Source organism: Chiloscyllium plagiosum, chromosome 2 (assembly GCF_004010195.1).
Source record: "Chiloscyllium plagiosum isolate BGI_BamShark_2017 chromosome 2, ASM401019v2, whole genome shotgun sequence".
Classification (NCBI taxonomy): Eukaryota; Metazoa; Chordata; class Chondrichthyes; order Orectolobiformes; family Hemiscylliidae; genus Chiloscyllium; species Chiloscyllium plagiosum.
Window position 1 is genome coordinate 61,322,076 of NC_057711.1, and position 12,887 is coordinate 61,334,962.

The 12,887-nt window shown below is 42.2% G+C and overlaps 1 protein-coding gene across 5 annotated transcripts in view; it reads left to right on the forward strand.

Moving 5' to 3' along the window:
• Positions 1–12,887, forward strand: part of camk4 (calcium/calmodulin-dependent protein kinase IV) — a 161,457-nt gene that overhangs the window by 88,544 nt on the left and 60,026 nt on the right. For all 5 annotated transcript variants that reach the window (XM_043710559.1, XM_043710549.1, XM_043710532.1 and 2 more), the window contains one exon: positions 1,640–1,722. In XM_043710559.1, the coding sequence (XP_043566494.1) occupies positions 1,640–1,722 (83 nt within the window). The remainder of the gene's footprint in view (positions 1–1,639; positions 1,723–12,887) is intronic.

Below are 12,887 nucleotides of genomic sequence, written 5' to 3' on the forward strand. Positions count from 1 at the left end.
CATGCCCGAAACGTCGATTCTCCTGCTCCTTGGATGCTGCCTGACCTGCTGCACTTTTCCAGCAACACATTTTCAGCTCTAATTATGCTCCTGTATAGATTAGATTAGATTTTCTACAGCGTGGAATCAGGCCCTTTGGCCCAACAAGTCCACACCGACCCTCCGAAGAGCAACCCACCCAGACCCATTTCCCTACATTTACCCCTGACTTATACACCTAACACTACGGGCAATTTAGCATGGCCAATTCACCTAACCTGCACATCTTTAGACTGTGGGAGGAAGCCGGAGCATCTCGCGGAAACTCACGCAGACATGGGGAGAATGTGCAAACTCTACACAGATAGTTGACCAAGGCAAGAATTGAACCCGGGTCCCTGGCGCTGTGAGGCAACAGTGCTAACCGCTGAGCCCATGATCTTATGGTCTGACATATACTTTTTTAAAAGACCTCATTTGAACTTGTGGCATATCTGCTTTCTTTTGAGCAGGGTTGGGGTGCCAAGCTAGGTTCAGCACTTTTACTGCATAGTGCTCACCAATGCGACAACTATGATTCCTGTCTAGGCCCAGTAGGAATTATCAAACGACAGCTGGGAGATCACTGCTGGGAATTCAAGGGGACAGTTCCAACCATTAATCATAAAGGGTATGTCCAAACTGCTCGTCGTCAGGGGAGGGGACTGAAGCAAAGGGCAGTGGGAGGCTCAGGTTTTCTTTATCGGTTTGGAGGTGTACATCTACTCTTGTAGCCCACAAAAGAAAAATGTAAAATTTACCCTTTCAATTTACCTTGTCCTTTTCTGGCTAAGTTCCTGCTTAATGCTAGTCTTCAGTGGTTCTGACACTGCCAGATTACTTTTGGGATTAACAGTAAAAATGTTATCAGAGTCTGAATTATGTCATTGGAACCCCACGTTTTAATATATTGAGGCATGTCTTCAATGGCCTTCTCAAAGTTGTTAAAAGCACCTCCACTAACTCACAGCTAAAATGGTGATGACTGTAAATGTGTCAAGATCCAGGAAGAGTAGGGCCACACTTTGACTACCTGACCTGTTTCCCACCAGGTGGACAAGGTTAAAATAGACCTTTTAATAATTTATGTTTTAACCTCCTAAGATTTATTGGAAATTAGTTTGGGCTATTTTCATTAACTGCAATCTCAATTTTTCCTTTGGTGCTAATAGTCTCCTCTGTGGTTTTAATTTGCACACTGGCATTATCTTTCGCCAGAAAGAATGATACGTAAGCCCTTTCATAATCCATTGCCTTTATGATTTTGAAGCAACCACAGTGATGTATCAGAGAATGGACAAGAGGCATTCCTGTTCATTTGTTGAATTTGTGTGAAAGATCTGAACTCTGTCTATTGTTTCCCAGTAGGAACAATTAGGAAGCAAAGAACCTCGAGCACAACCCAAGCCTTACTGTACCATGGTATTAAATGTATTACACCATGATCCACTATATTTTGGTTCTGTTCGGATAGCGGTTGAGAATGGCAAATACCGCGTCCAGTATAAACAGTATAATTCAAAATTGTTGAAATCTTTATAAATAGATAGGTAGGAAAACATATTAAATAATTGTCTTTTCATGAATAGTTTTAATAATAATCCATTCATTTATTTTACAGATCAGACTGAAAGAAATCTTTGAGACTCTAACAGAGATTAATTTGGTTCTGGAACTGGTCACAGGAGGAGAACTATTTGACAGGTATCTGTTTTATTTCAGAGTTGGATAAATAAGGAAATGTAAGGGTGTATTACCAGAATCAGTCAGATTTTAACTGTCTCAGGCATTTACATACCTTACATTACCTGGTTTCCTTTTATGTATTATTTAATAATGATACAGTTTATAGTTTATGTGCATAAAGCTGGATTTTATGGAGGTGGCACTGGTTATTGGCTGAAAAATCAGGAGCAAGCTCATCCCTGCCAGCTTAGGAAAAGCCATGACTGGATTTCCCATCCATTTTGGGCGGCACGGTGGCACAGTGGTTAGCACTGCTGCCTCACAGCGCCGGAGACCCGGGTTCAATTCCCGCCTCAGGCGACTGACTGTGTGGAGTTTGCACATTCTCCCCGTGTCTGCGTGGGTTTCCTCCGGGTGCTCCGGTTTCCTCCCACCATCCAAAGATGTGCAGGTCAGGTGAATTGGCCATGCTAAATTGCCCGTAGTGTTAGGTAAGGGGTAAATGTAGGGGTATGGGTGGGTTGTGCTTCGGCGGGTCGGTGTGGACTTGTTGGGCCGAAGGGCCTGTTTCCACACTCTAATCTAATCTAATCTAATCTAATCTAAGCACTTAATCACCTGAGGCCATGGCTTCAGAATTGTTTGAGAACTGGACGTTTATATTCTGGTGAATAAAATTTGGATCTCCCCGCTGCCCCATGATCTCAGTGACTAAAATTCAAGTATGTCTGTAATCTATTATGATCTTAAATCCAAGGATGTTTAATTTTGGATGTAAAAGATATAGCAATAAAAGGCAATAAAAGGCAAGTGTTACAGGAAATTAATATGGCTCTTTGGAGAAATGTATGTTCTGCAGATACATTGGTGGGCGGCATGGTGGCACAGTGGTTAGCACTGCTGCCTCACAGCGCCAGAGACCCAGGTTCAATTCCCGACTCAGGCGACTGACTGTGTGGAGTTTGCACATTCTCCCCGTGTCTGCGTGGGTTTCCTCCGGGTGCTCCGGTTTCCTCCCACAGTCCAAAGATGTGCAGGTCACGTGAATTGGCCATGCTAAATTGCCCGTAGTGTTAGGTAAAAGGGGTAAATGTAGGGGTATGGGTGGGTTGCGCTTCGGTGGGTCGGTGTGGACTTGTCGGGCCGAAGGGCCTGTTTCCACACTGTAAGTAATCTAATCTAATCTAATCTGTAAACTTTTAATATATTCGAAATGGTTTCCTGTCAGTCAATATCACACATGGTTGTCAGGCAAAAACAGCAAGAAGCAGCATGATATTTTGTTAAGGGTACATAGCTATAATTCGGACCCTATTTAAACCATAAACTCTATCCAAAATCGTGTATTTTTATGTTACAACTTCCCGAATGCATGGTAATAATGAGACAATTGGTGTAAGTAAGTCAGTCTCCTGGTAATTATAGTGTCTGACTATTCTTGGTTTTGAACCATTTACACTAGGAGGGTCTAAGAACAACATGAAATGTTAGAAAGAAGAATTTTCATTATAGAATTGAACATAGAAAGTTTTAATGGAAATAATTTGCAGGAAATGCAGAAAGGAATAGAAATTGATCCTCGTTGTGGCTGTTTTCCAGGCATCAAAAGGAGGAAATTTTATCTATTTCATAGGCTATATCCCTCACCTCAAGGGCACTATATGTATTTCTAGTGTCATATTGGTTTCAATCAATTTTGAGGCGACCTGGACGGATGTCCTAAATAAACATTAGACACCCTTCATAGTCTAATAATGCTGTAGAGCCCTGAATAAAGTTAGTTAGTGAGGAGCAGAACAGAGCAGAGCAGAAGCAGGGATTGCTTGACTCCAATTCTTATAGGATTGCTGTGGCTTAACAAATGGTTTACACAAATTAAGTTACTTTTTTTTTCACTTCAGGCTCCACTTTTGGGAGCCACTGCCACTACTCAGTCCTTTTAGTCATTACTCAAACAAAGTAATTAAGTAACAGATAACAAGTTGGTGGATAAATATAATCATTTTGTATTGAAAAATCTGCATGCTACTATCAACAACAGCTATTTATGTTGATATATCACCTTGAACACAATAAAATATCCCAAGGTGTCATGCAGTAATATTATAAAAACAAAATGTTTACATCAAGCTACAGTAGATAATATTAGAGCAGATAGCCGATAGCTTGGTTAAAGAAGTAGTCTGGCACAAGTGTATTCATGGAGAGAGGCAAAAGAGTATTATGGGATAATTCTAGAGCTTGGAGCTTTTACAGCTGAAGGCATACCCGCCTGTACCGGAGCACTTAAAATTGAGTGTGCTGAAGAGAGCACAATTAGATGAGCACAGATATCTGAAATATTGGAGGATATTTTGGCGATAGGAACAGGAGCAAAGTCTGGAGAGTTTGGAAATTCATGGGCAGAGGTGAGCCTTCCCTGGGACCAAGCCTTTGGAGAGCCATTGGCCAGTCAAAGGCTGACACTTCTTCTTTGACTGCCAGCATCAATAAGGAGGTGGAGCTGCTGCTGGTACTACATCCATCCAAGGCCCAGAATCTCCAATAGACCCAGGCATTCACGTAGGTGGGTGAAGGCGGGTGGGGAGGTGAGGGGTTGTGGATTGAGAGTTCCAGGGAGAGGGAGATTGAAGTGAGGATGTCAGAGAGGGTGCTGTAAGTGTTCATAGGAGGGCTATTAATCAGAATTTTTTATTGAATTATGTACAGAGAGGAAAGTATTCCTATCTGACTATCTTGAAGCAAGTCTTTCTACAGTCATAGAGTCACAGAGATGTACAGCATGGAAGCACACTCTTCGGTCCAACCCATCCATGCCGACTAGATATCCCAACCCAATCTAGTCCTACCTGCCAGCACTCAGCCCATATCCTTCCAAACCCTTCCTATTCATATACCCATCCAAATACCTCTTAAATGTTGCCATTGTACCAGCTTCCTCCACTTCCTCTGGCAGCTCATTCCATACCCGTACCACCCTCTGTGTGAAAAAGTTGCTCCTTAGATCTCTTTTATATCTTTCCCCTCTCACCCTAAACCTATGCCCTCTAGTTCTGGACTCTCCGTCCCCAGGGAAAAGACTTTGCCTATTTACCCTATCCATGCTCCTCACAATTTTGTAAACTTCTATAACGTCACCCCTCAGCCTCTGACGCTCCAGGGAAAACAGCCCCAGCCTGTTCAGCCTCTCCCTATCGCTCAAATCCTCCAACCCTGGCAACATCCTTGTAAATCTTCTCTGAACCCTTTCAAGTTTCACAGCATTTTTCCGATAGGAAGAAGACCAGAATTGCATGAATATTCCAACAGTGGCCTAACCAATGTCCTGTACAGCCGCAACATGACCTCCCAATTCCTGTACTCAATACTCTGACCAATAAAGGAAAGCGTACCAAACACCTTCACTATTCTATCTACCTGCGACTCCACTTTCAAGGAGCTATGAACCTGCACTCCAAGGTCTCTTTGTTCAGCATGGCTCTCAGCTGCTGCTTTATGCTACACAACCTAGCACCCCACCTCACCGAAACGTCATCTTGTTCCTGAATATTTACTTTTTCCCATCATTAACATGCACACTTTTATTTTTGTTATTAGCATTGTATCAATTATTAACATGTATCCCACATCCCTCCCTGCCAAATTTCTTTTGGCTAGACTTTAAAGGTAACATTAATTTCTGCCCTCCTGAAGGATGGACAGGACTAGTGCTACATGTGTGCTTCCTTCTTAGAAGTGAAATGTATGTTGGCTTTTTTTCCCTTTGGGGTGATGTCCTATTGTGGACTGTTTTAGTGCTGGTCTTGCAGATGGGACAAACTGTTTGTCCTCTATGTTTTCATTTCTTTATTCATTCATGGGCTGAGGGTGTCACTGAATGGGCAATATTTTCCATCCATTCCTAAGTGCCAGAGGGCAGTTAAGAGTCAACCACATTGCTGTGGGTCTGGAGTCACATGTAGGCCAGCCCGGGTAAAGATGACAGTTTCCTTCCCTAAAGGACATTAATGAACCAGTTGAGTTTTTCTGACAATTGACAATGGATTCATGGTCATCATTAGATTCTTAATTCCAGATATTTATTGAATTCAAATTCCACCATCTGCCGTTGTGGGATTCGAACCCAGGTGCCCAAAATATTACCTGGATCTCTGGATTAACAGTCTAGTGATAATACTACAAGGCCATCACCTCTCCAGTTGCTTGGCTAAATGTGGCTGGATATCCTCTGGTCTGACTTGATTATGAACTGGCCATAATATTAGTTGTCTGATAAAAGGCAATTGTGGGTCCTCCTCCAACATACTTACCGATGCATACATAATCATTCCTGGTTGAAAATTGGAACAGGGAATACCCTGTTCTGTGGGATCCTTTGGTATTGTTGTAGCTGCCTCTGTCACATCATGTGTCTACTGAAGTGCATGTTCTTCTACTTTCTGACAGCTTATTTATATCTCAAACCTTGATTTACTTAGACTCACCTGGAGTAGAGTTGGCTGTTGTTTCGGGTGGTTCCTCATTGGTTGTGGATTTTCTCAGTGATCTTTGTCTCCCTGGATATTCCTATTGTTGCGTCAGGATTTTACCAGTTAGAACATAGAAGGTTACAGCGCAGTACAGGCCCTTCAACCCTCGATGTTTGGCGATCTGTCGAACCAATCTGAAGCCTATCTATCCTACACTATTCCATTTTCATCCTTAGTTTATCCAATGACCATTTGAATTCCTTTAAAGTTGGCGAGTCTACTACAGTTGCAGGCAGTTCGTTCCACATCCTTACTATTCTCTGAGTAAAGAAACTACCTCTGACAATTGTCCTATATCTAATACCCCTCAATTCAAAACAATGTCCCCTTGTGCTAGCCATCACCATCCAAGGAAAAAGGCTGTCACTGTCCACCCTATCTAACTCTCTGATTATCTCATATGTCTCAATTAAGTCACCTCTCAACCTTCTTCTCTCTAATGAAAACAGACTCAAGCCCCTCAGCCTTTCCTCATAAGATCTTCCTTCCATACCAGGGAACATCCTAGTAAATCTCTGCACCCTTTCCAATGCTTCCACATCCTTCCTATAATGCGGTGACCAGAACTCCAAGTGAGGCCGCACCAGAGTTTTGTACAGCTGCAGCCTGACCTTGTGGCTCTGAAACTCAATCCCTCTACCAATGAAAGCTAACACACTGTATACCTTCTGAACAACCTTATCAACCTGGGTGGCGACTTTCAGCGATCTATGTACAAGGACACCGATATCTGTCTGCTCATCTACACCAACAAGAATCTCACCATTAACCCAGTAGTCTTTATTCCTGTTGCTCCTTCCAAAATGAATCTCCTGACACTTTTCCGTATTAAACTCCATTTATCACCTCTCAGCCTGGCTCTGCAGCTTATCTATGTTCCTCTGTAATGTGCAGCATCCTTCAGCACTATCCACAACTCCACCGCAAATTTACTAACCTGTCCTTCTACGCCCTCATCTAGATCATTTATAAAAATGACAAACAGCAATGGCCCCAAAACAGACCCTTGCAGTACAACACTAGTATTGGAAGTCCAGGATGAACATTTCCCATCAACCACTACCCTCTGTCTTCTTTCAGCCGGCCAATTTCTGATCCAATCTGCTAAATCACCCCCAATCCCATGCCTCCATATTTTGTGCAATAGCCTAATGTGGGGAACCTTATGAAACGCCTTACTGAAATCCATATACACCACATCAACTGCTTTACCCTCATCCACCTGTTTGGTCACATTCTGAAAGAATTCAGTAAGGTTTGTGAGGCATGACCTCCCCTTCACAAAACCGTGTTGACTATGCCTAATTACCTTATTCATCTCTGTAAATACTATCTCTTACAACCTTTTCCAACATTTTACCTACAACCGAACTAAGGCTTACTGGTGTTGTTTCTACTCAATGTCGTGAATAAGGGAACAATATTTGCTATCCTCCAGTCTTCTGGCACAATTCCTGTAGACATAAAGATCAAAGCCAAACGCTCGGCAATCTCCTCCCTGGCTTTCCAGAGAATCTGAGGATAAATCCCATCCAGCCTAGGGGACTTATCTATTTCCACACTTTCCATAATATAGATGATAAATAATTGAAGGCCTTGGATTGATCCTTGTGGCACGTCACTCATTACAACTGTCCATCCTGAAAATGATCCATTGATTCTGAGTCTGATTTCTGTGTCCAAACCAATCCTCAAACCATGCTATTATATTTATGCAATATCTACCACTTCCCTTTTGTCAACTCTGCCTATTACGTCTTCAAAGAATTCTAGCAAATTTGTCAAACATGATTTCCCTTTTACAAAATTATGTTGACTCTGATTGCAACCATTGTCTCTGTAATACATCAAAGCATATGCATTTATTTCTATTTGTACTGTCAACTCATCTTTAACTTGTTATAAATGCTGCATGCATTCAGGTAAAAAGCCCTATGCTTTTACCATAATTACACATTCTGATTCTAATTTCTGCTGCACTTCAATCTGTGAAATTCTTTATCACAGAAGCTTATCATGGATGGGATATAAAAATTCAAGGTCAAGATAGACAGTTTTTTAAATTAGTAAGAAAAATCAAAGGTTTGGGGAAAAGACAGGAAGGTGGAGTAGAGGATTATCAGATGAGCCCTGGGCCCTGCTTCTGTTCTTATGGTCTTCTGCTTACATTTTCCACTCCTCCCTTTTGATTATCATTATCCCCATAACTTTTGGTTTTCTTGTTGATTAAAAATATGTCTATCTCGGCCTTGGGTATATTTTATAGTCCATCCATGATAGCCCTCTGTGGTAAAGACTATGATTATCATTTACTTCTTCATTTCCCTGCATCTCTGCTCTCTCGTTTCTTGTTAATTTTTTAAAAGTTCTTTTCAATTGAATACTTCATCCTCGACAAATGAATTTAAAGCCCTATCTTTAGCATCAGTCTTCCTTTAATAATTCTACAAAATTAATACACCAGAGTAGCTAGATTGGTGGTATTAATTTGCCCAAAAGTCATCTTACCACTCTTACTAACAACTCCAAATAAATCACTAACTCTGGATAGCTTCGTAATTCTTTCACCTTATGTCCTGATGAAGGTTCCCACCTCTAGCTCACTTGCTCTCTCTACTTTTTGCCTATCACAACTCACCTCCTCTCTCTCCAAGCCTGCTGCTCGATGCTTTCCTCCTTAACTGTTCTAGTCACCGTCTTTCCTTCTTATCACTTTTCTCCGCTTGCTGTCTTGCATTTGTCATTTCTCTGCTACTTTTTGGTTCTCTTGCACTCATTGCTTCCAACCCATTTGCCACTTCCTCTTCCCATTAGCTGATTCTCTCCTGTTCATCTTCTTCCTCTCAACATTTCCACTTGTCATGTCTGTTTGCTTGCTGGTTCCCTCCCTGACCCTCCCACTTATTGTCTTACTCTATGACCCTTATGCTCATCATCTCAGTCCCTTACTCTCCTGATTGCCACATCTCACCCGCTTTCCTCCTTTACCCTCAACACAAAATTATTGATTTATTATAAACAAAAAGTATTCAGTGATGACGTAAAACTGGTCAACACATTTTGTTTGTAATATGAAAATATTTAAATGTTTAGCACTTTAAAATCTCAGAGCACATGCATAAACATTCACATACATTGAATAAAGGGAAAAGGTGGATTTCTCTATGTAATGATTCACATTGGAAACATTTTTGTGAACGTTACTTTTACAAAGCTACAAAAAAGAAAAAGTGTGGATGTTCAGATGGTCTCCAAACACAAGGAGATGTACCTGGGATCTTAACCCTCAAGCATTGTATTGAGAATTCTTCTGGACATTTTTCAGGAGGACAGTCAGTCCTCTAGTAGCTCTAGGTACCACACAAAGGGAGATAGGAACAGGAGTAGGCCATTCAGCCTCTTGTGCCTGTTCTGCCATTCAGTGAGATCATGGTTGATCTGTGGCTTAACTGCATATCCCTGCCTTTGGCCCATATCCCTCAATGCCTTTGCTTAACAAATAGAAATAAATGAATATGACTTGATATGTATCTGCATCAGATTTAAAACTAACAACTGATGAAGTTCTAAATCTCTACCCTTTGTGTGTTTAAGTGCTTCCTAACATCTCTCCTGAATGTTCTGGCCTAACTCTCAGGCTATGCCCCTTAGTTCTAGAATCCCCAATCAGTGAAAATACTTTCCTTTTCTATCTTGAAGATCAGCTCACCCCTTAACCTTCTAAAGTCTAGAGAAAACAGGCCTAATTTGTATAATCTCTTGTTATAGCTGGACTTCAGCAGTTGTTATCATTCTTGTAGACCTACAATGTACTCCCTCCAAGGCCAATATATCCTTCCAAAGGTGCATGTCCAAATCTGTTCACAGTACTCCAAGTGGGGTATAACCAGAATTTTGTATGATTGCAGCATAACTTCTGCATCCAGCAACTCTAGTCCTCTAGTTACAAAGGCCAACGTTCTATTTGATTATTAATTATTTTCTGCACCCATTCATAATATTTTAAAGATCTGTGCACTTGAACCCCAGGTCTCTTTGGACATCCACTGTATTTAACCGCATATCATTTAGAAAGTACCTTGATCTATCCTTTTCTCAGTCCAAAATGGATACCCACACAGTTGCTTACGTTGAACTCCATCAGCCACAATTTTGCCTGTTCACCTAGTCTGTCAATATCCTTTTGTAATTTTAACATCTATGCTGTCTACAATGCTGCCTGACTTTGTGTCATCAGCAAATTTAGATATAAGACTTTTTATGCTACTATCCCAAAGTCATTAATAAATACTGTGAATTATTGTGACCCTAACACAGATCCTTGTGGAATGCCATTGCTCCCATCTGCCAATTTGAGTACCCACCCATTATCTCCACTTTTCGTCACCTGCCTCTCAACCAATTTGCAGGCCATATCAGTAATTTACTCTCAGTTCCATGGGCTCCTACCTTAGTCAACATTCTGTTATGTGGGACTTTATTAAATGCCTTCTGGAAGATATAAACAACATTCATAGACATTTCAATTATTACAAGACATATGACTTAAGATCTTATAAAACAATATTCCACTGTCCTTTCACTGATTCAAAACAAAATCCAGGTGACACTAAAACTTCAAAGTCAAGTCCATTATAATTGTTAAATATAATGTCACTGGAATAAACATAAGGATTACTTGAACAAATTATCATAGATGCATAACAAGGGTATCTCAATAATCATGTGGGGAAAAAAAATAGAAGGTTATGCTGCTTGCATTTGACAACGGGAGGATTTCATTGTGGGACATAAACATTGACATGGACCACTCAAAATGAAAGGTCATCCTATGTATTTTAGCTATTAAAAATTTATCAGGAACCCTTGTGAAAAGCCTTAAAGCAAAACATTGAAAATATTAATATGGTTATTTGATAATCTACATGGGTAATTTCCTCAACCCGATTGTGCAAATCATGGTAACATTGAGAGTCCTGGCTTTAATAAAACCTAATAATTTTTCATGAGCTCACTCTCTCAGCGGAGCAGGTAAGGGCTGTTTGGCAGTGGTTGCTTGAAGGCTCGGTGACGTTTGTTTAGGTTTAAATTTGAAAGATTTTTTTAAAAAAAAGCGCGGAGCGGACCCAGAAGCTGGTGTAGCGCAAGCTTACCTGGGTGGGTTTTTTTCCCTATAAAAGCACGCAGGAGAGGAACCCGGGGCACTACAGAGGTAGTGCCTCCCACCCGCCCTCCTCCTCTAACCTAATAATAAGACCTGTTGTGGTAAGTAGGTAAGTGCTGCATTTTGCTTGTTCTATTCTTTAGACCTAGTTTTTTTTTTAAAAGGTTACTTTTAGAGGGATGGCAGTGAAGGCAATGCAATGTTCCTCTTGCAATATGTTTGAGGTGAGGGATGCCATGGTTGTCCCTGCTGATTACACTTGCAGGAAGTGCACCCATCTCCAGCTCCTCCAAGACCGTGTTAGGGAACTGGAGCAGAAGTTGGATGCAGAGGGGGTCATAGATCGGAGCTTTAGGGAAGTAGTAACTCCAAGGATTGCAGACAGATGGGTGACAGTGAAGGGCACTGGGAGGAAACAGCCAGTGCAGGGACCCCCTGCAGCCGTTCCCCTCAAGAACAAGTATACCGTTTTGGATACTTGTAGGGGGGGGACTTACCAGGGGTAAGCAATGGGGTTCAGGCCTCTGGCCCGGAGCCTGTCCCCGTTGCTCAGAAGGGAAGGGTGGAGAACAGCAGAGCAATAGTTATTGGGGACTCGATAGTTCGGGGCACAGATAGGCGGTTTTGTGGGTGCGAGAGAGACTCACGTTTGGTATGTTGCCTCCCAGGTGCAAGGGTACGTGACGTCTCTGATCGTGTTTTCCGGGTCCTTAAGGGAGAGGGGGAGCAGCCCGAAGTCGTGGTCCACATTGGCAGCAACGACATAGGTAGGAAGAGGGCTGAGGATGTTAGGCAGGCTTTCAGGGAGCTAGGTTGGAAGCTCAAAGTTAGAACAAACAGAATTGTTGTCTCTGGTTTGTTACCTGTGCTACGTGATAGAGAGTCGAGGAATAGGGAGAGAGAACAGTTAAATGCGTGGCTACAGGGATGGTGCAGGAGGGAGGGATTCTGGTATCTGGATAACTGGGGTTCTTTCTGGGGAAGGTGGGCCCTCTATAAACAGGGTGGTCTACACCTGAACCTGAGGGGCACCAGTATCCTTGGGGGGAGGTTTGCTAGTGCTCTTGGGGGGGGTTTAAACTAACTCTGCAGGGGCATGGGAACCCAAATTGTAGCTTCAGGGTGCAGGGCCTGGAGTGTAGGGAGGTTAGGAACATGGCACCAATCTCAAAGGAGGGTGCCTGTAAACAGGAAAGTGGCTTGAAGTGTGTATACTACAATGCAAGAAGTATACGAAATAAGGTAGGTGAACTTGCAGCGTGGGTTGGCACCTGGGACTTCGATGTTGTGGCTATTACGGAGACATGGGTAGAACAGGGACAGGAGTGGCTGTTGCAGATCCCAGGGTTTAAATGTTTTAGTAGGGTCAGAGGTGGGGATAAAGGAGGGGGAGGTGTGGCATTGCTTGTCAAAGATAATATTACAGTGGTGGAAAGGACGATGGATGAGGACTTGCCATCTGAGGTAGTTTGGGCTGAGATTAGGAATAG